The sequence below is a fragment of the Delphinapterus leucas genome, chromosome 18 (genome assembly GCF_059928025.1).
Source record: "Delphinapterus leucas isolate spDelLeu-1000000601 "Yukka" chromosome 18, BTC_Dleu_Yukka2, whole genome shotgun sequence".
Taxonomy (NCBI): Eukaryota; Metazoa; Chordata; class Mammalia; order Artiodactyla; family Monodontidae; genus Delphinapterus; species Delphinapterus leucas.
Window position 1 is genome coordinate 1,443,205 of NC_143146.1, and position 24,821 is coordinate 1,468,025.

At 53.6% G+C, this 24,821-nt stretch overlaps 1 protein-coding gene across 4 annotated transcripts in view; it reads right to left on the minus strand.

The window, feature by feature from the left end:
• The window catches only part of ATP11A (ATPase phospholipid transporting 11A), a 115,924-nt gene that overhangs the window by 28,160 nt on the left and 62,943 nt on the right, over positions 1-24,821 (minus strand). For all 4 annotated transcript variants that reach the window (XM_089899340.1, XM_089899341.1, XM_089899339.1 and 1 more), the window contains exons 5-17: positions 23,074-23,181; positions 20,145-20,273; positions 17,676-17,779; positions 17,150-17,200; positions 14,250-14,314; positions 13,503-13,584; positions 12,151-12,301; positions 10,810-11,007; positions 9,407-9,580; positions 7,911-8,074; positions 7,091-7,162; positions 5,950-6,023; positions 1,989-2,092 (exon numbers count right to left, since the gene is read on the minus strand). In XM_089899340.1, coding sequence (XP_089755466.1) covers positions 1,989-2,092; positions 5,950-6,023; positions 7,091-7,162; positions 7,911-8,074; positions 9,407-9,580; positions 10,810-11,007; positions 12,151-12,301; positions 13,503-13,584; positions 14,250-14,314; positions 17,150-17,200; positions 17,676-17,779; positions 20,145-20,273; positions 23,074-23,181 — 1,476 coding nt within the window. The remainder of the gene's footprint in view (positions 1-1,988; positions 2,093-5,949; positions 6,024-7,090; positions 7,163-7,910; positions 8,075-9,406; positions 9,581-10,809; positions 11,008-12,150; positions 12,302-13,502; positions 13,585-14,249; positions 14,315-17,149; positions 17,201-17,675; positions 17,780-20,144; positions 20,274-23,073; positions 23,182-24,821) is intronic.

Below are 24,821 nucleotides of genomic sequence, written 5' to 3' on the forward strand. Positions count from 1 at the left end.
TTAACCAGAGCAATCAGGCAAGAAAAAAAAAAGGTATCAAGTTGGAAAGGAAGAAATAAAGTTATTTCTGTTCTTAGATGATAGGATCTTATACGTAGAAAACTCTAAGGATTCCACCACCAAAAAAAAAAAAAAAAAATGGCTGGAACTAAAAGACGAATTCAGTAAAGGTGCAGAATACAAAGTCAACACACAAACAGCAGTTGCATTTCTACACACTAACTGTGAACAATCCAAAAAGGAAATTAAGAAAACAATACCATTTACAGTAGCATCAAAAAGAATAAAATACCCGAGAATGAGTTAAACCATGGAGGTGAAAGATTCATAGACTGAAAACTACAATATGTTGCTGAAAGAAATCACAGAAGATCTAAGTAAATGGACAGCATCCTGTGTTCATAGACTGTAAGACCTCACATCCCACGATGACGACACCACCCAAAGTGGTCTACAGGTTCCGAACAACGCCTATCACAACCCCAGTGGCATTCCTGCGGGAATGGGAAAACCCACCTGAAATTCATGGGGAATCTCAAGCGACACAGAGTAGACCACAATCTTGTAAAAGAACGAGGCTGGAGGACGGACTCACGTTTCCTGGTTTCAAAACTCACCGGAAAGGGACAAGTAACCAAAACGGGGTGGTCCTAGCGTAAAGACAGACATAGACCAACGCAACAGAACCGAGAGCTCAAAAATGAACAGCTGCACATGTGGCCCAATGATTTTTGACAAGGATGCCAAGACCATCCCACAGGGAAAGAACAGTCTTGTTCAACCAACGGTCCTGACACAAGCAGCCATCCATATGTGACAGAGTGAAGCTGGACCCTCACCTGTCCCACACACGCAAAATTAACTCTAAATGGATCAAAGACCTGAATATAAGTGCTACATTATAAAACTCTCAGAAAAAAAACATAGGGACAAATTATGATCTTGGATTTGACAACAGTTTCTTAAATATGACACTAAAAGCACAGGCCCACAACAAAAAAGTAAATTGGACTTGATTAAAATTAAAAACTTTTGTGCATCCAAAGATACTATCAAGAGAGTGATAGACAACCTACAGACTGGGAGAAAATGTTTGCAATTCATACATCTGATAAGGTGTTAGTATTCTGAATATATAAAGAACTCCTACAATTCAACAAGAAAAAAAACCTGATTAAAAAAATGGGCAAAAACCCTGAATAAGCATTTCTGCAAAGAAGATACAAATGGTCCATAAGCACCTAAAAAGGTGCTCAACATCTTCAGTCATTAGGGAAATGCAAACAAAAACCATAATGAGTTACCATTTCATACCTAACCAGGGTGACTACAGTTAACAAAAATGGAGAATAGCAAGTGTTGGCAAATAGGTGGAGGAACTGAAACCCTCACGCACTGCTGGTGGGGATGCGAAGCGGTGCAGCCTCTGGGGAACAGTCTGGCATTTCCTTAAAAAGTGAAACATATTGGAATTACCAGGTGACTCAGCCATCCCACTCCTAGGTACACAATCAAAGGAACTCAGACAGATACAAGCACACCCATGTTCACAGCAGCATCGTTCCCAGTGGCCAAAAGGTGGAAACAACCCAAGTGCCCACCAACAGGTGACGGATAAACACAGGGTGGCACATACAGCGCATCCACACGGTGGAATATTTTTCAGCCACAAAATGGAACGAAGCTCCGATGATGGAAGAACTCGGATGAGCCTAGAACAGACTGAGCACTCACTTCAGAACAAAACGTGAGAAGAAAACCAAACAGGTCACAAGGGAAAGCATTAGCCGCCAATCACTGGAAGCCCTCAGGATAAAGATCTATTTTCTTCAAGACCGTCACAATGTGCTTGTCATTCTGGACGCCCTCACCCCCAAACACCAGCGGAGGGCTGTGGAGGGTGGTGCCCGCCCAAGGGCACGTGGCACCCAGCAGGAACGTGTGCCCCACGAGGGAGAAGAGGCGTGAGGCCGCCGCCCGCATCTCACCACTGCGTTGCGCTCCACTCTGGAACGGATCTGGTCCACCTTGCCTTCTATCACTCGGGGAAATATTGAGGAATCTGCTCCTTTGCAAAACAGATAAATTTCTCCTAGAAAACGAGAAAAGAAGATTTTCATTTAATCACTCTCTGGGGAAGACTAAATTATTTTTCAAGTGACGCTTTTATTAAAAACAAAACCAGGGGTACCAGCGCTGAGACTGTCATGGAGATGTCGACTGACCAGTTAACCTGTAAGATCAGGAAAACGTCAAAGCCACAGATCCCCCCACAAAGCCTCGGTTTATTCCGACAAGCCCAGAATCTCAGGAAAGTCAGGAACCAGGAACGAAACTGGCTCCTGGGCGTCCATCGTCCTGTCACTTCCGCCTGCTCCCTGGCAAGGATGTGAGTGAGGGACGAATGCCCTCGGGACCAGGGAGGGGTACGGACGCAGAGGGCGTGGCCGACCCCAAATGGGGTAACAAGCTGCTGGGACACTGGGCGTGACCAACAGTGACGAGAAGCATCTGTCGAACGATTCTCCCCACACCTACTGCCCCGGTCACTTCACACGTCTCAGTGCTGGGGGTGCACGCTCCTCCCCGCTCGAGGTGAAAGGTTTTCCCTTCCAGATGGGTCGGGAAGCTCTCGGCTCGGACAGAACTGCGGGCGCCCGCGCTGACCCACAGGCCGCTGGCACCGGGGCTCCTCTTTCTCGAGGACTCTTCTGGCCTGCAAACCACGTGGCCCTCTTCTGCGGAAGCACCGAGGGGCTTGTCACAGCGGCTGCAGGGCCAGAGAGGGGGCACGGCTGCTGGAACCAGGTTCTGTTCAGCCCTGAACAGATTTCTGTCATCAGACAGAAATCACGAACACCGAGCCCCGGCCTGGGGTGGGTCCCTGGAAACCCAAGATGCTGACGGCCCGCGGGAAGGAAACCCGGGAGCCAAACCCAGAGCACCAGGAGGGGCCGGGAGTAGGGGGCAAAGTGCTGGGGCGAGGGCTGGGGTGCCCAGAAACGGTGGTCCACACGGGGATCTGGACAAGGGCCCGTGAACTCAGGGGCAGCATCGGAGCTCATCGTGGGTGGCTCTGTCCTTGGTCCCAGAACTATCTCCTGCAACATACAGAGCGAAACACTTAAAACACGGCCCGGTTCACGCTCACGGGAGTCCTGCAGTTAAACCCAGGGCAACGTCAACCTACGGCCAGGAAGGACGGTGTCTGCAGTGTGTGTCGCAGGCATGCGGAGGGGACACGTGGGCTGAGCTGGGAAAGAAGCGGCAGCACGGCCGCCGCCCCCAGTGGGAATCTGAGCAGTGAGTCCAATCCCCAGGAGAAGCCCGCACACCCTCAGGCCGTGACCCGAGAGTCTGGTCACACGCCCGCCAGCCTGAAGGCAGAATCCGTGCCCAGCACCAGCCGTGACTTCTAGGCAGTGCTGTACATACGGCACCAGATATAGGATAAAACAAGTTTCGTGGTCCAGACAATTCTGAGTGGTGATACCTTCTTGAACAGTAATTCCTTTTCTAGAAAAATCACAGATGACTCCAAGTAATGGCCTGTGAATGACTTAAATTTTCTACTGTCTCAACCTGTCATCCCTCTGTACCCGCCGTAGACGTGGGACGTGTTCAGCCTAAAGACACTGTCAAGCGGAGCCTCTGACGTGAAAACATCTGGAGTGGAAGGTGACGTTTAACTTGCAAAGGACAAGAGCAGAGAGTATTGGGCCCCAGCTGCAGACCTGCTTTTCCAGTTTTGTAAACGAATAAGAAGTTAGAACTCCAGAGCAGTGCAAACACACAGGTGAGGTGACCGCGGCCCACGCCAAGCGCCGTGGGACCTGGGTGGCTCCACGGCTGCAGTGGCTTCTCGGGGAGAATCCTCAGAAACTCAGGGCTGCAGGGGCTCCGGTCTCCGTCCCGCCCACGAGGCTGGAAATCAGTGCCTTTAGGGTCATCTCCGGGGAGGTATCACTACTTAGAGAACAACTTGTTTAGTTAAATATTCACGTCTCTGAGAATTCACTGCTGCCTTGCGGGGTTCTGACGGCCCGGCCTCTCCCCTCCAGGAAGGGGTTTCTAGCGGCGCGAGCGCCGAGGATGTAAGTCCTTCACGTGACCCAGCTGCTGCTCCAGGCCGAGCCACGCTCCTTCTCACGGGAAGTGTCGCTGTTCGTGAAGATTCCACAGTCCACACCTCGGTTCCTGCGCTGTGCGGGGCGGGTCAGGAGAATGTGCAGAGGGGGAGAAGGTGGTGTGTGACCAGCTGACGCACTGCTTCCCGAGGCTGTGGCCACGACTGCTGGCTCACGGACTGTCTCGAGCATGATCCACGTTTGTGCCGGGGCAAGTCACAAGAGAGAAAGATGGATGGTGGGGCCTTGCGCAGTTGAACGCGCCCAGGGGACGCGTCTCCAAACATGACGGGCCGTGTGCTTCCCGTGTCCTGCTGCCCCTGTGGCCACGTGTTCGGGGCAGCATTTACATAAAGACTTGATGTCCATGGCGCTCACTGGTGCAAGGCTCGTTGGTGGAGCCGCCACGTCTGATGGCCTGCTTCACAGGCGAGGGAGCCACGCGGGTCCGAGCGCCAGCTCCGAGACGCCCAAGCGCTGCAGCTCGCGGAGCGCGGTTCACGGGGCCTGGCTGAAAGATGGGCCTTCAGCAACCTCCCGATGTCCTCAACCGGCTTGGGAGACAAAATAAGGCATTTCCGGTTCCATCGAAAGAGGCTCAAGCAGCCCTGTTACGGGAACTCACTTTGTGGAAAAGAAATCCGCTCGACCTGAGTGTAAGGACACTGCTGACGCAGAGCTCTCCAGGTCATACTTGAGGCCGAGTCTGTTTAGGTTCAGGGCAGCAGCTTTGTTTCGCTGCTCTCCAGGCAAGTTTCCAAAGAGAAAAACATAGCCTAGTGCGGTCTCGTTTTAAGAAACGAGAAAGAGTAAGATGCCTTGTCTCTTGGTAAGATGCCACTTGCAAACACGTTAGCAAACTGAACCCAGCGGCACTCACCGGACGCTCGGCAGCGCTGTGCTGGGCACACTGCTGAGTAAGCGTGGCTCTGCATCCAGGACATCTGCAGCCCGCAAGGGCAGGAGGAAGCCAGGAAGGCTTCTTGCAGGCGGCCGTGGAGATGTCCTGGGAGAGCTGCACATGAGTAACAGGGCCTCCAGGTGGAAAAGTCCAGACCAGGTTGAGGGCCTCCAGGTGGAAAAGTTCACATCAGGTAGAGGGCCTCCAGGTGGAAAAGTCTACACCTGATAGAAGGCCTCTAAGTGGAAAAGTCCAGACCAGGTAGAGGGCCTCCAGGTGGAAAAGTCTACACCTGATAGAAGGCTTCTAAGTGGAAAAGTCCAGACCACGTAGAGGGCCTCCAGGTGGAAAAGCCCTGCCAGGTAGAGGGCCTCCAGGTGGAAAAGTCTAGGCCAGGTAGAGGGCCTCCAGGTGGAAAAGCCCGGGTGGTGTACCCTAGGGGGTGGCCTGGGAAGGAAAGCTGGGAGGCAGCTCAGAGCCTCCATGAGAAGAGCTGGAGGGGCGGCTGCCTGTTTCCATCAAGGACCCGAGCCCAGGAGGCCCGGCAGAGACAGGGAGCGCACGAGGGCTCGAGGAGGACGTGGTCGCAGACGCCTGGGCGGGGACTGCAGGTGGGCGGGGCCTGCAGGTGGGGACCCAGGAGACAGGCTGTGGCATGCGTAAACTGAGGGGAGTTCAGAGCCCTGGGGAAGAGTCACAGGACTTTCCCTCGGGGGGGAAAAACCGAAGGTGACTAAACCTCAGCCGAAGGTGCTCAGGGACAAACGGGGCCTGAGGTTGAGGGGTTAGTGGTGGTTTATCCATGCTTTAAACAAAGAGAATAAACAGTTAAATCCTTAAAGCTCCTACAGAATTTAGGCATCAGAGTAAAACACAGTCACACTGTATCATTTAAGAAACCAAAGGGAAAGAAATCTCTACCTGTAGCAGATTTGACAATTACACTCATTCTCCTTCTTACTGAGTCAAAGCTCAAAATCTCCAGCAATTCGAACCTGAAAAAGAGGTTGAGGATTGCTTTTACTGTCATCCGGCCGCACGTCTCACCACATCGGGGTGACTACCGGCCCTCCCCTGCCTGCTTCACAATCCCTAAAAGAGCAAGGGGGCTGTCAGCCTAGGTGGCTGTGAGGCTGCGCCGGCCCCGCTGGCCCACAAGCTGGCTCCCGGGGGGCCTGGAGCACCGAGCGGCGGTTACGGCCTCAGGGGCGCTCACTTGCCTTTCCAGCTGGAAACCAGAAGCCAAACAGCAATGTCACTGCCCTCCCAGGGGTGACCCCATGGCGCCCAGAGGCCCCGAGCGCTTGCGGGAGGAGCCCCAGCTGACCTGGCGGGCCTAGGGCCCAGCAGCCGTTCTGGAGTCGAGGGGCTCACCACCTCTGCAGCCTGGGAGTTTATTTTTCTTAAGAGCAAAAATGTAAAATCCAGCTCTTTTGAGACCGTCACCACCAAATCTTACATTCTTTACCACGTGTGCCGTATCCATAACGGCCCATTGATGTTTATTTAGCAAGGAGAGATGGATGGCCCCATCCTCTGAGTCAAAATCAAAACATGCCATTTGTCTCTGGGAGCAGCAGTTTTAGACTAGATGGTCCCTAAGAGTCGATATGGAAAGTGAAACATCCCCCGTCCATCTGGTCCCTCCAAGGCTACCGCTCAGTGTTTCTATAGGACCCCGTGCTCCACGGCCTGGGAACCTGCTCGGAGAACACAGGATTCCAGGGCCACTCCCGGGGGAAGGGCTTACGTTGGCCCTCTCGTGGGGAGTCAGAGCTCGGCCTTGGGGGTGTCAGAACGTACTAGAAGCTTTGTCAACTCCTGCAGTAAAACTGACAATGTGTGGCTTAACCCCAGCCTGTCTGAGGGCACACCACCACCCAACTTCTCCTCTAACCATCCGACTCAACTTCTCCAGGTGTTTCGGTGACATTCTTGGTGTTGTTACTGAGAAGAGGGAGAACGAGTTATGGAAGGAGTGCAGAGAACTTGGTATTTTCTCCAGTGAAAGAGCTCTGTAAAGACAACCCTGTACTGCCGTCCCAACCAGGCAGGCTCTCACCTCTCAATGTCATTGTCCCTGTTCCGGAGCTCCATGTAATTGTCCTTCAGCCTCAGGTACGTGAAGCCCAATCTGTGGGAGGAGACACACCTGGGAGTCAATGTGGACCCGGATGGCCCTCTTTCATTGCATGTTTCCATTTTACACTTCGGGAAAGCTCTCCTTTTGAAAAAGAAACGCTTCCAGAAAAAGAGGCTGTAAACTGCACTGTAAAGTCGGGAAATTATAGCACTGTCTCAGACGTTCTGCAGGAGCCCAGGGAATGTCGACTTACCCGACCGTCTGGCGTACCACACGCAATTAGCTGCCTTCTTACTGGAGGGTATGGACGGCAGCAGGTCTGAGGATTGGTCCCTGTCTCTGCTGATCAGTGGGGCTGCTTACAGGTTGGTGACCATGTCAGAACTGGAAGGACTCTGGGAGCCCATCAATTTCCAGACAGACGCTCCATCTTACTGATGAGCAAACTATAGCCCCGTTCAACCAACGGGCCACGGGGCACTTCATCTGTAACGCCCCCTCCTGCACCAGCACGTGTGAGGGCTCTGCCCATGCGGGCCCAGGCTGGGATGGGGAAGAGCAAACGGGCCTGGCTTCTGGACTCAAGGAGCTTCCGGGACGTGGAGATGGAGACATACACTAACACGGCAACAACCCTAATCGTATTAGGAAGACTCTATGGGACCAGGGGGACAGGGTCCCGCTGACCTGGCAGGAGCTGGCAGGCTGAAGGAGAGGCTGCTTGGAGGGTGATCTCTATGACTGAATGTCGGGGTGGAGAGGTCCCGCACCCCCCTCGCATCAGGGACCGGAGACGCACCTCTGGATGCCTTCGACCAGAGCCACCTCGTCAGGCGAGGACGAGATGTACGCGCAGCGCTTCCCTGAATCCGGCGACTTCCTGGGCCCGTCCACCTCGTCGTCGTCCTTCACCTGGATGGTGTGGCACAGACAGACGGCCCGGAAAAACAGCTCTTCCCTCTCCTACAAATGCAGCACAAACCCACAACTCTATGGCACACCCACTCAAAACAAGGAGACCAAACAGAAGACGGTAAACAACAACGCCGGGCCTGCAGCCCTGGGGGTCAGGGAGTCTTAGTTCCACCTCTGGCAGTGGCAGCGGAGTCCGGCTGCCTTTCCTCCGTCTCGCGGTCCAGACGAAGATGGACACGGACCTCAGGGAGGCAGCGGGTTCAAGGCCACAAGAAGAGACGGGCCTGCGATCCCCGGGTTCCCGGAAGCCGTCCCGCGCCCTGGGGTGCGACCGAGACTGAGGGGGCCAAGAAGGGCTGGGCTGGCCTTGCGCAGGCCAGGTGGGCAGCTGAGGCAGGTGCGACACCCCGCAAGGCCACAGACCACCTGGCCCTCCCCCGAGGCTCGGGGGTGAAGAGGCCGTTTCTGCACCACCAGAGGCACATGCGCACCAGCTCTCAAAAGGCCGCTGAAGCAGAGCTGACTCAGGCCACCTCAGTCCCCTGGGGCTCCATGCAGGCTCTGCAGCCACCAAAGCTTCCGGAACGGTCTCCTGGGCGACTGCCGCTGAGGGTCACGGCCCTCCTGGAGGGGGTGAGACCTGGAGCCACAGAACCAGTGTGTGTGTGTGTGTGTGTGTGTGTGTATGTGTGTGTGAAGTGTATGTAAGCAAGTGTGTGTCTGTGTGCAGGTGTGTGTCCGTGTCCATGTGTCAGTGTGTATGTATGTGTGAGCACGTGTGTGCCTTGTGTCTGTGTGCAGGTATGTGCCTGTGTCTGAGCACGTGTGCCTTGTGTGTCTGTGTGTGTGTCTGCATGTGTGTGCAGGTGTGTGTCCATGTGTCTGTGTGCAGATGTGTGTGTGTGAGCACGTGTGTGCCTGTGTCTGTGAGCACACATGTGCATGTGTCTGTGAGCACGTGTGTGCCTGTGTGTGTGTGTGCCCGTGCCTGTGAGCACATGTGCCCGTGTCTGTGTGTGCGCCCGTGTCTGTGTCTGTGTGTGTGTGCCCATGTCTGTGAGCACGTGTGCCCGTGTCTGTGTGTGCGAGTGTGTGTGTGTGTGTCCGTGTGTGAGCACTCATGGTCTGCAGGGCCCTCTACTCTCAGCCCACGGTTTCCCCACCTGGCCACGTGGAGACAGCTGCCCCAACCCTGATGTGACGGCCAGATGCACCTGGGGACGCCTGTGCAGATGGGGACACTCACAGCTCTTCCCCCCCGAGTCGCCGGAGAGCAGCATCTGTCCTGGACCCCAGGACAGGAGATGCCCCTGGCCCCTCGCGTGACCCGCCCGTGGACAGGTGGCAGCAGGATACACGGCCAGGAGCACGGCCACCTACCCGCCCGCCGGCGCCCGGGGAGGCGTCGATCATGTCGATGGCAGCGGCGGCGGGGAGCACCTGTCCGTTGCAGACGGCGTGCGGCACGTACACGTGGCCCTCCACACAGCACTCCTTGAACTCCATGTTGTTCTCGGTGAGGGTGCCCGTCTTATCCGTGAACACGTACTCCACCTGCGGACATGACTCAGCTGGGAGCTGCTGCCCCTCGAGGGCCCTCGGACCCCCCAAGGCAGCCTCGTCCAAGCGAAGCGATTTCCGAGGCTTTCACCCAACCGCGCTGCCTCCCCGGCCGGACGGTGAGCACACTGGCCGTCCCCGCCCGAAGCTCCGTGCATGCGAGCGCCTGGACACAGCCTGGCTCCGGGGGCCGAGGGGGGACTTTCTACACTTTTCTCCTTCCATCTCATGGAAAGACAGAGACGTGGCAGGGGTTGGGGGCTTGGTCCTAGATCCGATCTGACCAAAAAATCAAGGGTACGGGTGGGATGAGCTTATCCCATAAGGCCTGGGAGGTCCAAGCCTGCAGCATCGTTTAAGGGCTGGAAGATGACAGAATTCAAACAAGTCAAGGGACAAAAATCTCCGATAGAAAACTGTGGCAAGTGTGAAAACTACACGGAGTTTTAAACCCTGGATCTTGATGAACTGAAAGAAGGTGGGGATCCCGGACCCTGTGGACACCTCATGAGCTGTGGGGAACACGGGTCCCCCCTGAGCCCCCACCGCCGGCTATCAGAGACCCGCGGACCCAGGAGGGGGTGGAGGGTCCCGGCGAGTCCCTGCTCCACCCATCCTGCTGGGCTCCCGCTCGGGGGCTCCCACCCTCACGTTCCGCCCGCGGGACACGCTGCAGGGCGGGTACCTGTTACTACGCTCACTTTACAGGTCAAGAGCTGCCAGTGCAGAGCCCAGGCCACGAGCCGTCAGCCTGGAGCAGGGGTTCAGTGGAGGGTTTCTGAACTCTTTACACCGTGAGACTGAAACTCAGGTCTTACTCTGCCCACCCTGACGATGATGACCGGGGCCGTGAGGACCGAGGAGATGGGACGGGACAGCCGAGGGCAGCCCCTGTGAGCAGGCTCGCTGCTAACTGTCCCTTGAAACCCAGAATCAGCACCACTTAGAAAGGCCACGATGAGCTTATGGCAGTGAGTTTGTGCACAGCTTGTAAACCCAGAGCCCCGGGCACTGTCACGTAAAGATAAAAAGCCGCTTTGCCGCCCTCTTTCACTAGGTACAGGTTACACCGCTGTGCACGAGCTGAAATGGAAACGTTCCCATCTGACCATCCTGATGACCTGCCTGCGTGATAAGAATCACGTAGCTTCTAGAAACCTGGGACATAAAAGAGAGGGGCTCAATGGCCAGCCAGTGAGAGAAGACAATTCAGGAGACCTGACCTGTCCTAGCTCTTCGTTCAAATCCGAGGTGTTAACCAGAGGCCCTTCACCCGTTTCCTCATCAAACATTTCTTCGTCCCAGGTGATGAAGTAGGAGCCGAGGAACTTCTGCATCTCCACGGTGACGTACATGGACACGGGGATGATGTAGTTGAAGAGAACCATGAAGGCGAGGAAGTCCGTGAAGGCTCTGAGGAGCTAAGAGAAGGCGTGTGACCCCCTGCCGCCCGCCAGCATCACGACGGCTCAAAGTGTGATCCCCCCTGCTGCCCGCCAGCATCACGACGGCTCAAACCTCAGTCAGTCAGTGAAGGCTCTGAGGAGCTAAGAGAAGGCGTGTGACCCCCCGCCACCCGCCAGCATCACGATGGCTCAAACCTCAGTCAGTCAGGCACAGCTTAACAAGTGCTGTTTCTAAACCAAGTGCTTCAAACCCAAAGGTAAAGGCCACTGGGGCAGCGGGGGCCGTCGTCTCCCGCACCCGACTTCAGCGCCGTGGCAGGCCCGGGACAGGAGCTGCCCGACATCTGCGCTGCTGGGGGGTGGGGGGCGTGGCGGGGGTTGTGAGTCACACTCAGAGACGGCGGGGAGCGGGGGTGGGTCTCCAGCTGAGAGCCCGCAGGACGCTGTATACCGTGATTATTGCAAGTTTCCCTCGAGAGTCTGATAAACGACCGAATTTAGGGGTCTGTACAAATGGTGTTTCTGTATAGTTTTATCCTTCTTTCTGAGCCATTTGTCTCATGGGAGGCCGGACTGAACACAGGAAGGAAGTGGGGGCCAGGCTGGGACCTGCACACGGCCCTGCTCTGAGCTGAGTGGATCCAGGTGTGGATTTGCACACCGCTCAGGTGGACGCAGTAGGCCCAGCCAGGAGACTGTACTGCTTTAAGTAGAGGACATTTCATCAAATTAACTCACTGGTTTGGGGGAAAACATTTTTGATAAATGAAAATGAAGCCAATTCTTATTGTAATTTTCCATCGTCATCGAGACGCTCCTTTTATCCACCTATTACCTAATTAGGGACCGTGTATCTCACCAATAGGCAGCTACTCTGCCCCCTTATAATACAGGTCGCCGCGCTGAGTTTTAGGTGTTTAAGGTGTGTCCTTATGAATCCAGGATGGAAGCCGACACCTTTTCAGACTTGACTATTCAAATACCCAAAGAAGGAGGCTCAACCAGTGTCTACAGCTGCAGGGCCGGGGGCGGGGGCAGGCAGCTGACAACCTTCACCATCAATGAGCACGGCGTCTACCACAAAGATTTCATCAACCCAGACCTCATCCGGTCTCCCCACGTTTCCACAGCGACAGCCTGCGGAGTCACTTTCCATACCAGGTTCCTCTGTCTCTCTGCCTCTGTCTTCTGGTTGTACCACGGCTCATCTCGGAACGGCTCGCTCTGCCACACGTACTTCATGACGGTATTAATCAGTGCTTTGCTGACCAGGATGCAGAGGTACACGATGAGGAACACATTCATTGATCTGAAACACAAGACAGCGGCGGTGACCTAGCTCCTGCTCCCCGAGGAATCCTGAGCTGGGTGTCGCCTTTCTCACAAACGTCAGCATGAGCATGTTGTGAACAGACAGGAACAGCACAACAACAGGTTTTAAAGGACTCCCCCCGCCTCCCCGACGAACTGTCAGGGTAAAAGTGAAAATGCGAACTCGTCTACATCTGAGTACACGCCGTGGGCACTGGCGTGTGTTCTGCGGCCACCTGGGAAAGTGCTGAGGGCAGGGAACTCCTATAGACAGGAGGGCACAGCCTGGCTCACAGGGCTTCTGCATGGTCTAGGGCTCTTAATTCAAAGAACACCCAGAAATCAATTTCTTCTACCATGGAGCATCAGCCAGTGAGTTCCAAACTTGGAGATTATCACCACGAAGGAAGGGGGGAGGGAGGGAGGGAGCGAATGCCCTCCGCCTAGGAAAAGTGCTGAATCCTTAACCGGTATCTTAGGAGCTTATGAAGAAGGTTTGTCAGTGCAGACATCTGGAAACTAAGCATTCTTCTTTAGTAAGAACCAACTGTCCAAGTTCATATCTGATGCAGCCACAGATGGACAGAGACCCAGGATCACGTTTCAAGGTCGACTTGCCAGGAACAGACAGACGATGCCTCCACAGTCTCCCCACAGATCACCCAGGAGCCCGGAGCGCTTCATTACACTACACGAGGACACTCAGCTGTACACTTCAAGTTAAGGACACACTTTAGCGAGAGGCAAAGAAGACATCATTCTGGGCCATGTTTTCTTACAAATTCAACTGTGTCCTTGACATTATCAGGATTTTATCATTTAATGAAAAGAAGACTGTTCCCTCTGCTAATGCTTTCCTCACTGAACCCGTATCAGAAAAGTGACTGAACCTTCACTTTTTCATGAAATGGTGGGAGGAGATGCTGGGCACCCACAACGGACCTTGACCCAGAACTCCAGGTGTCCACACGCGGGCGGGAGCCTGCAGACGTGGCTGAGGGTGCGTGGCCATTTACGTCCCCACAAAGTAACACTGTCAATCTAAGGTCTAAATAACCCGCTTGACTGTCCATCAGATCCCATGAAGGAGTTGCTAGTAAGACTAAGAGGAAAATGGTTCCCCATCTGCGGGGCTTTGCGACAGTGGGAAGCCACGGATGAGTTTTTACACGTTTCGAACCATGGGGCAAGCGGCTTACTTTTCGACAGCAGATCGCTTCTGGGATTTTGACTGATAATTCAGCGCCATCTTGGTTTCCATGCCCGTGTAAACAGCAACACCTATAAAGTACAGAGCAGATGTTAGAACAACACAACTGTGTCTTGCTCTACATCGTGAAGTATGCACAGCTACGATAAAAATGAAATTCTGGACAAAACGGATCGTATTTTAAATTTTTCTAGGCAAGCTAGCTGTTAATAAAAAGTCACACAGGATTCTTTAGACCAAAGGAATGCTTTTCTTTTCCTGCATAAAGAGCAATCCGTGCTTTTTTTTTTTAGGTTCAGATTTTAATGTATTGAGTTTTCCAACAACGGGACACATTTGTATATTTATAAGTTGTTTCAGTTAAAACATAAAAAGTAACCCACCAGAAGTGGGAAATACTAGCAAAGAAATACAGCCATTAAAGGAAATTTCTTGCAGAACTACACTGTGTGAATCCTTTCATAGATATAAGTTCACGTCTGAGTCAAAAACTACAGGCACTTAATTTGCAAGCAACACTCTCAGGTGTCACGGCTCTGTGGATGGCGGTTATACGCGGCGACCGGTTTTCTTAGTGAGGAAAATTACCGCGGCCATAAATCCACAGCCCCTCAAAGCACAAAGAGACGCTTTTATGGTACGCTTTCATCCATAGTTAAATCTACGGATTTTAACTGCTTAACGGGTCCTTGGTTTTAGAAGCTATTATTAATAATTCACTAATTAAAACATTTACCAAAGATCTTCTCAGTGTTCTTTAGCGTGGCTCCTCTAAGAAGCAAGTTTTCCGATCCTAATGGCCTGCAAAGATAAGGATGACCAGAAACAGGGCAATGGAGAAAGCAGGTCGGCACGACAAGACGCAGAAGCAGCTCACTGGCTCCACACGCTTCGTTCTGAGAGGAGACCGTCTCAGTGAAGATCTGCTTGTGCTTGGACCAGGAAAGCTAGCCGGGCCCATGTAAAAGCACGTGCTCTTTCCCTGGGGGGGCGGGAAGAACCTGTCTGCTGGGAGATCCCGGAAGAGTCAGCCCCTCCAGGGCCCCGGCCCTGCCCCAGCCCCAAGGGGCCACACCCCAAGGCCTTAAACGTGCTCCACTGGCAACAGCGAGGGTGCTGGGGCCCCCACGGGTGCCCTGAGCAGCCCCTGGGCACTAGGCAGAAGTGCCACTCAAGGGACCAACCCGGAAACCCGCTCCTAACAGGCTTCACGTCTGAGGCCTGAGGCACCGGGGACCCCAAGTGGTGCCTGCCCCTCACTCAGCTGTTTCTACCACACCCTCGGGGGTTTCACGTACACAACACAGTCACGCTTTCAGGGAAGAAGGCTGTGAGGCCCTGCGTGGCATTTACAAGCACTGCAGCCGAGCCCCAAGGGCCCCTGAATGCTGGTGGCCTGGGAGTCTGGGGCGATCCAGGGGCCAACGCAGTGACCAAGGCATTTAGAAACATTCGTGCAAAAACAAGCCCTCTGGACGCGACAGTGAGCCGCAGACAGACGCTCTGCCTGCAGGGGCTCGTGGACGCGTGGTCCCCTTTGTTGACCGAGTGATAATTTCTTCTCGTTTCCCAAGAGTAGAAGGGAAATAGGTAGAATCCAGATGCACTAATTTTGCCATTTACAATATTCTCCCGATTTTCTTCGGAGGGTAAAGGGAAAGCGTTGATTTGGGGTAAAGGGAACGGTTTGCTAAAGCTTGCTTTTCACTTTGTCGGCATTTAATTTCCCTTTACCGCGGAAGGCTGAGAATCCACTGAACGTGATAAGCTTAAATGCGTTCAGTATACTTAGCTGACCCAGCTCAGGACCACATCAGGCTGAAGATGAGAAAGGAGGCCTGCCCAGCAGGGTGCATTGGCAGGGCCCCCCCCCCCCACGACGCGACGGGCCTACCCAGGGCTGTCCCATGGCCTCAGGGTGTGTCCCCCAGCCTCACAGCCACGCGGGACAGGCGCCCGGCTGCACACGTGCTGTCTGCTTGTGTTACAAGTACTGTCAGCCCCTGTTAGCAAACACTTAGGACAGCTCACATCCAAGGTGTTTATGGAAATAAATGGCCCTTTTATGAAGTGTCTCTGGGGAGTCTAAAAATAATTTACTTCAAAAAGTACTTCACTTCTAGTTTGGACAGGAGGATGGAGAAATATCACTGCAAGAGGGCTGAGAGCTTCTCACAGCTTGGACAACTTCTCACAGCTTGGACAACTGTGAGAGACAGCTTGAGAGCAACTCACAGCTGTCCACACCACGAGTTTATAAACGTCTCTAAATACCCAAATATTAAAAGTCTGCTGAATCATATAGATACCTAAAAAGCTAAAGTAGAATTCGTATCAAAATACAAAATATATTGGTAATTATCTTCCCAAAGGGCTCAGCCTTCAACTCCGTCCAAATACCAAACGAGGAAAGCCTGCGGTGCTCACTTTTCCAGCCTCACCCACTGGCAATATGGATCCGTCTAAATATATTCACTCTTGTTCAAACTCAAACTAATCCTCGCAAGACACAGAAATCCACATTATTTCTCCAAGGTAACCAGGCATTTACCTTTAGAACAATAGGTATCTAAGGATGGTCAGGCAATGCCTCCACAGGTTCTGGAAAGCAACTGCTGACCTGCTGATGAACGGTGATCAAAACATGCTGGGGGGGGTGCCAACTGTCTCCTTAAAGCGAGTAATTTCTGGAGCCTTTCAAGGACATAAGCCCCATGACGATTTATTTTGCAGTAATTTCCCACTGAGTGTTTTTTCCTACTTCTGGCCCAGTATTTTCCTTAATACACAAGGCAATGCCAGGACACAGAGAATCTGGTGACTGCTTAACTTGGAAGAAAAATAATTTCTCTAACCAGCGGGATTTGTGAAGAAGGAGAGTGGTGTCAAAACCTACTGAAAGCCAAGTTCCCTCAGCGTAGACCCGAGGCCACGTGCAGGTAAAACGTCCAAGGCCCGGGAAGTGAGGCAGCACGGGCCACAGCTGCAGCGAGCAGGGCCGGCTCATCTGGGCGCCACGACCTCAGGGCTGAGTCAGCTCCCTGCCGCCAGCGGCCCGGGGTGAGGCCACTGATGAAGCAGGGGTGGACACCCACCTGTGACCGCGCTGGCCACTGCCCATCCCTGAAGCAGATTCCCCCGTCCCCGGGGGGCGCGAGCCCGCACAAGCCCTTGGGAGACACATCCCCCAACGTCTAAGACTGCGGCTGTGTCCCAGTGATGAGTCTGGGCAGATTCATGCAGCCCAATGAAGTGGCCCCCAAGTCAGAAACCTTTCAACGTCCTGGCTGAAGACACACGGTCTGTTCAGTTATGAAAAGCGTTTCTATTGGGGAAACGCGCCTTCCCCTTCGCCTGCTGGACCAGCTCCCACCCTTCCCGGCTGTGAGAAGACCCTCGGCAGAGTCATGGGAGTACATGCTCCACGGGGGCGTTCGTCTGTTAACGCATCCAGACGCGTGTACACAAGAGAAACCAGCAAGTGGAGTGGAACCCGGACCTCTGGTCATGCAGAATTCCCCCCTCAAACCCAGCAGGACAGCAACGATGAAAAACTCTCATCAGGAAAAGAATCCACGTTTAATTGAACGATAGAGAGGAAATCGCCAAGTGTTTAGAAGAAGCAGGAATCCTCACCTCACCACGGGGTCATTCAGATCGCTGTAAACATTTATGCGGCCGACGAACCTGGGGACAGGAGAGTCAGGTCACTGCCAGGGCAACAGGGGACCGGGGAGGGGGGCAGGACCCGAGACCCCGGCTCTGGGGAACCCCCCTCTTCACCCCTGACCCGTTTCTAAGAAGGACTGGGATTCTGTACTGGAAACACAGGGGTGTGAGGCTAAACCACTCCTCCCCTCTCCTCCCACTTTTTAATTGTTCTATTTAGCTCATGACTTAAATGATTTCCCTTAGAGTCACTTCCTCAAAATAAAGAAAATTCACTTTTCTTTGACAAATGTAGTTCCATCAAGCCTTTTCAAATATTTGTATTAAGATTTATGGATTGGAATGTTGCTGGACTATGAAAATACAGAAGTAATATATGTTTGACCGGGTCCTAATTTTTCAGCAGTGATTTGCAATCTCATTCCAAACCCCCGCGCAGTTGGGCCATGGGCACGGACAGCAGCGAGGACCCCGGGGGAGGAGGCCGGCTCACTTGTAGAGGTCGGGCTGCGGTCGCTCACACTCGATGGTGGCGTGGAGAGAATCTATATCTTCCTCCGTATGAAACCCCTTTGTGTCTTGAACTGCGTAATGGGTCTGCAGATTGACAAGAAATGGGAATTCACAGCCAAAATGATCAAGACAAACCCAGCAGCGGGGGCCTCCCGTCCTAGGGCAGCACCAATGTTTAATTTTTTAGGCATATAAATAAGCCTGGTTACAAAGCCTGGTTACCACACGAGACAGGGTGTATAATAAAGAGTTTGCAAATGTAACAAGGTTACAGAACTGTAGGTACCACCGGGATTCCTGTACCTATTAGGTGCCAGAAAATTCTTCCATTCTTACCCAGTGTCCTCAACTAACAGAATCCTTCTTCAAAACTGGACACTTGGATTCATCTGTCAGAGTGGTGGCTCTGAATGAGGAAACAAATTTGGGACCTAAAATATTCTTTTTTGTTTATGTGGTTCACAGACAGCTGTCTCAGGCATGGCAAGCTGCCCTCACCTGTCGCTGTCCGGGGAGCACAGCTTTCTGCACGGATCCTCACCTGGCCTTGACCCCAGGGCTCCTCAAACTAAGGGGGCCACGGACCCCAGGCCCCGCCCCCAGAGTTTCTGAGGCCGTGAGTCTGGGGTGGCGTCCGAGAACCACATTTCTAACCTGATCCCAGGTGATGCTGGTGCTGGGGTCTGGGACCCCATTTTGAGAAGATGGGCCCAGACGGCACCAGGGAGCGTGGATGGGTGGACCAGCCTTGGGAAGAGAGAGGAAGGAGGGGCGGGGGGAGGGGATGCAGACTCCTCCATGTCTTCCATGAGTAAGTGTCGGGCAAAGCGTGAAAGGATTCAGAGCAATAGGGGGTGTGATCACAGCATCCCTGCAACGTTGTGGAGGCACTTGTGCATCCGGCACTTTGGGACATTTCCTAGTTATAGTCTCACAAGAGCCCCCAGAACACAGGTTTGCCCCCATCTTACAGATGTGAAAACTGTAGGCGTGACTTCTGCTTTTAAGGAAAGGGCTCCCGGCCCCCCCCCGCCAAGCGCAAACACAGAGAGGTCCAAGCGCAGCCCCGGTGCAGACATGGGCCACGTCTGGACCAGGGTGAGTGCTGTTAAACTTCACCCTGACAGCACTGATGCACCCGGAGGCTCGTGGCGTCTGCTCCAGGGATGCGTCTAGGCAGTGATGTCCCTTTGTGGGTCGGGGTGCAGAGGGCAGCCCACTGCCCGCAGTCCGGTGTGCACGGCTCACCGGGGCCGGGGAGGATGGGACACGATACCCCAAGCTCCAACGGCCATTGGACACCCAGCACTTTCCAGCCCAGAACTGCTCTCCCTGACAGTTGACTGTGCCAGAAGGGTCCCCCCTCCTGGGATTCGTTACATAGAAAATGTGAGAGTAAACGTGGGAAACCCCATAGGGCTTCATACGATGACACCCCAAGTCACCCACAAAGGATTAGGGCATCCTTTGGTGCTTTCCCGGCATAGAATCGCCTGTGTCCACGGGCAGCATTCAAGCACTGTTAGAGCTACATTTCTGGAGCCAGAGCCTCAGAGCAAGGCTCACTTTCATAAACTCCTTGGAAGCTTCCAGGTTTTTAAAACAATGAAATCCTTAACATTAATAGCGATGTGTTTCTTCTTTTGTGATTGTTAATTAAAATTTTGTAGCACTAGCTGCTGGCACAGAATTCCATATTGAGCGTAAGAAATGAATCACAATTTCAGAAAATCCTTACTAAGATATTTGAACAAAAAGACACTCATAGGGCTTCCCTAGTGGCACAGTGGTTAAGAATCCACCTGCCAATGCAGGAGACATGGGTTAGAGCCGTGGTCCGGCAAGATACCACATGCTGCAGAGCAACTAAGCCCGTACACCACAACTACTGAAGCCTGTGCGCCTAGAGCCCGTGCTCTGCAACAAGAGAAGCCACCACAGTGAGAAGCCCGCGCACCGCAACGAAGAGTAGCCCCCACTCGCCGCAACTAGAGAAAGCCCGCGCGCAGCAACGAAGGCCCAATGCAACCAAAAATAAAAAAAAAAAAAAAGACACTCATTGATGTAACAGTCGGGCAAAATCTAGACTCATGACTTACTTTTCACACAATTCCAGTCCAGTCAAGTCACTAACTTTGACCAGTAGAATGAAAACTTCAAAATTCCAACAATCTCTTCCTTCCATCCTTAACTGGGTACCGCCACTAAATGACACAGCTAAATAAGGAACATGGAGCTGCTTCTGTTAACCTGAGAGGCTGGTCGTTAGGGGGGCTGAGGGTGGAAGGAAGAAAGTGGGAAACAGGGAGAAGCAAACGAGACAGTCCCTGGCTTTCCCCTGAACACAGAGCCTCATGGCCGGTGCAGCTTCTGCCCACAAGAGCACAGCTGGGGGAGGATGCGGAGGTCCCGACGGGTCCCGATGGGGCACAAACGACAGGCACATTACCTTGTGGCTGGACTCTCCGTCCAGGCTGGCGGTGGTCACGTGGCAGGTCCCATCCGCGCGGCTGCTGGACAGGAAGATCAGGTCACAGGGGAAGGTCTCGTCCTCCTTGACCATGACGATGTCCCCGACCTGCGGGACAGACAGACAGCAGCACCGTGTACCGAAAGCCGGGCTCTGGGCAGCGGCTCCCACAGACACCACCACGGTGTTACCTGCAGGAAGACATGTGGATGCTAATATGACTGAGAAACATCGCTGCCCGGACATCTGGCCCAAACCCAGGAAAGACCTGTGAGGTCATTGCCCCAGCCTTAGACCTGGGATGCTTCACAGTGCATTATGACAGAATCGTTTGCGATATTCTATTTTGCAATGATAGAAATATTTGCACCATTTGTATTCCAAGCAGGCAGATGAGGTGGGTGGTCACCCTGCGGGCATGAAGCCTGTGACGTGGCCGCAGTGATCAGCACTGAATGGTCCCCAGTGGTCCCCACAGAAGACGGGCACAGGCCATCGCGACGCAGCCCAGAGCCCAGAAACAGACCCATGAAAATACGCTTAACTGACTTTGGACAAAGGTACGAAAGCCACTCGATGGAGGGGGGACAGCCTTTCCAACAGATGAGCACTTGGTCAGTTCTGGGCAAAAAAAGGGACTTTCACCTAAACCTCACACCTGACGTAAAAAGTAACACAAAATGGATCAGGAAGTTAAATCTGAAACATAAAACCATAAAACTTTCAGGAAAAAAAAAAAAGGAGACAACCTTTGGGCTCCAGGGCTTGGCAAAGAGTTCTTAACCTTGACACGAAAGGCAGCATCCATAAAAGGAAAGATCAGTAAATTGGACTCCATCAAAATGAACAACTTCTGCTTTGCGAAATACCCCATGAAGGTACTTCTGACAGAGGACCAGGTTCGAGAATATATGAACTCCCAACGTTCAACAGTAAAAACCCTCAATAATCCAAGTAGGGAATGGGTAAGGGCCATGAACACATGTTTCATGAAGAGGATGCCCTGATGGCAAATAAGCGCACGGTAAGATGCTCACCAGCCTCTAGGGAAGCGCACACTTAAACCGCACCGAGAATCAGAACGACCGAGAGAAGAAACAGCGAGAGCACCAAACGCCGCTGGGGATGCCGAGAATCGGGCCTCTCACACGTTGCTGGTACAATAGTGCAGACACTCTGGGAAATGGTTTGGCTGTTCCTTTTACCGTTATTTCATGACAACCCAGTAACTGAACTCTTGAGTTTTTATGCCAGAGAAACGGAAACTATACTCATACAAAAACCTGTACACAAATGCTCACAGCAGCTTTACTTGAACGGCCCCAAACTGGAGAAGCATCAACATCCTTCACCTGGGCCACACCCCACCCCCAGACTCTGCAACGAAAGGAAGGCGTCCAGATGCCCAACCTGGGTGAGTCCCAAGGCAATTCAGCTGCATGAAAGTTACAGGCTGTGTGACGCCATCCACGCGAGGACAAATCCTGGAGGTGGACAAATTGAAGGTTCCTTTTCTACTCGCCACAAGCGGCCTTTGCTTCCTTCCTTGTCTCACAGACTCCATTAAAATCCTCTCGGGTAAAACAGGCTGGATGCAGAGCAGACATTCCCCATAGGAGATCGATACATTAAAAATTCAATTTTCTGCTGACAGGTACTGTTTAGGTCTGTTTTTGAAGAGATGTTTATTAAAAGTATAGAAGACTTTGCAAAGGAAATATAGTTGTTAAAGGAAACGGTATTTGGAGCCTAGGGTCCGAAAGAGCCTGTTAACATATGCACGGGGGTCCCCGCTGCTGTTCCCACGCTGAGAGGCTGTCCTCCCAGCCCCCCACTTCCTGACTCCTTGACCACTGGGAAGATGTCGCCAACCTAGGCTAACGGAGGGGAATTACCGAAACACCTGGACGGTGACATTTATAAAACAAAGAAGATGTGGCTTAGAAACTTAAAAATACCTCCAATACAGAACACATATAATAACTATTCTGAGGTTAACGAAGACGGTCCACATGCTGATGACGAACCCTGTCCTCCGCCCGAGATACCCACTGACCCCAGGCTGACTTCTGGCCAGGAAAGCAGCCCCGGGGAGGACAGAGGGATGGTGGGGCTGCAGGGGAGGGGGAGAGGGGCGGCGACTAGGGGGAGGACAAGCCCAAGGAGGATCCGGGGGAGGGTGGCCAGGCTCCACCCCCAGGCTCACAGCGAGACATGACTCGGGGACAAACCGTAAAAATCATACTTTTCACGTGCACACGTGTAAGCGCTTCTAAACGGCCAGCACAGGCCTGGAAATAATCCACTTAAATAATTTAAATTTGAATTTAAACATAAGGATGCATTATTATACCAATAATATATTGAAAAAGAAGAATTAACATGCAGCTTTCAGGGAGGTTTCTGTCCCCATTTTCATGAATTTCCAGCTAGTAGAGCTGACCACACTAATATGATTTTGCCTTACTGTAAAATAACTTCTCTACAGGTGTTTAGAGCTCTCCCTGTCTTGACTGGTTACTATCAAGTCATACGCTTCAGACAACAGGCCTGGGGGGAGCCTCATGGCCGAGAGGCTGTGCATGGGGGACCGGGCGCGGGGGAGACACGGGGAGGCTTTGGACCTTCCACTCAATTTGCTGTGACCCTAACCCTGCTCTAAAAATAAAGTCGATTAAAGCTTTAAAAATAAATACATAGAAGTAAGAAGTTAAAGAAAGATAGTGGTAGGAGCTTGCCCGAAGTGAGCAGTACTTGGGGAAGAGGGTGGGCCTGCATCCAATAAATGAAACAATTTCAGACGGAGGTTTGGCCAACGAAAACAGCCCCGTGGCGCTGTTTCCTCATCGTAACAGGTCTGCGGCCGTCTGGGGGCCGTCTGGGGTCGGCGGGGGCGGGGAGGACTCACCCTGAGCTTCCGGCTCTGCTTCCGCACCAGCCGGCCGTGCTGGACGAAGTGCACGGGGCACTGGTTCACGGCGCTGTCGGCTTTGTGGCGCAGCCAGTCCTCGTAGCCCTGCGGGGAGAGACGCCGTGAGCCCCTCCTGGACTTGGCGGGCGCGGCCGTGGCCACGGTCAACTGCGTGTGGACACGAGCGGGGGGAGCCGCGTCCCTGGGCTCCCGCCGCCGCCGTGCGCGAAGCCACGTCTTCCCTCGCACCCAGCCCCCACCCGGGCAAGTCCTGGCGCGTCCTGCACAGGGACACGCGTCCTGAACTGACCCCTTCCTGCTCGCGTCCCGGCTGCCCCATGCCGCGGCCTCCGGCCCGCAAGGACAGGACCAACCCAACTCCGCCCCACCCGACACAGCTCCAAAGGCTCCCCGTCGGGACCCGCGCAGGCGGATGGCCACCCTCGGGTCAGCTGGGCTGTGCCTGGGGTCCCTGCGGGGCCGAGGGCCGCTCGAGCCCCCTGGGTCTCAGGAGCGCCGAGGAAGGGGTGAGGGCCGCGGGCAGGTGGGCAGGGGAGCAGGCGGCACCAAGGGGCTGTGCCCACCCAGGTGAGCGCTGCAAGGGTCACGCAGAGGCGCCCGATGTCGGCTGCTCAGCACCCAGAGGAGGATGGGAGCATGGGGGCTGGCCAGGCGGTGGGCTCCGTGGGAGGGGCTTTGCGTGCAGAGGGAGGAGGGGGCTGAGGAGGAAGCGGGGGGCTGGCAGAGCTGGAGGTTAGCTTGGGGACGGGTGGCCCTGGAAGGTCACAGCTCTGACAAGGGACCTCCTTCGTCCTCTCCTCAGGCCCTTTGGGTCTGCTGGCCTATGTCTGAGGGTCGAGCCAGGATGGACCCGGGCTGCGCAGGGCACCGTGTCCTGGCCAAGGTGGCAGGCAGGCGCTTTCTGTGCCCATGGGCGGGTCTCACCCACCAGGAGCTGCTACCACCGCCCTCACTCCGTAGCCACAGGGCGGGGAGTTCGAGGGCACACACTTAGGGACAGGGACACTTGCTGTACGCAGAGGCCCCTCGCTGTGGTCAGGATGCTCTTGGGGCTGGCTCGGTGCTCTTTCAGCTCTGCCTGCATCACTGTCTCAGGGCAGAGCCCTCTAAGATCAGGTCTGGGGTCGCCAGCCCCCTGGTGACTGGTCTGTTCTAAGAGGCTCACACAGTATGTGCTAAGTGCATAGACCAGGCTCCATCTGTGGGTCCCTGTATCACATCCTCAGCTTCGCCGGATACTCCAAACTGTTCCCCAAGGTGGTCCCGACACGCTCCCATCAGTGTGTGTGGATGCCTGTTTGACCACATCTTAATCCCATCTGCTCTTCAGACATTTACAAGCCAATTGAATGGGTATAAAGTAAAATCATATCGTTGTTCAAATCTGTATTTCCAGATGACTGGTGAGTGGAAAATAAAACCCAAGCTATCACAAAGGAATCCTTAAATGCTTCTCACGGTTCTGTATTAAATACAGACCAGTCCAGACGTTCACACTGAAGACTGGCTGTGAGAGATACAGGCACCGCCCTTACACTCACAAAGGTCACCTTGAGACTCCGTGCTTCATGTTTTCTCAGTCTGGAGTCAATCACTCCGCCATGCGTCACCTCATTCCCACTGTCACCCACTGTCACTTGAACCATGTCTCATGTGACATGTGTGTTCAGTTTCTTAATTTTTTATTTAGAAACTAACACAGAAAGCATGGCTTTGTCAGCAAC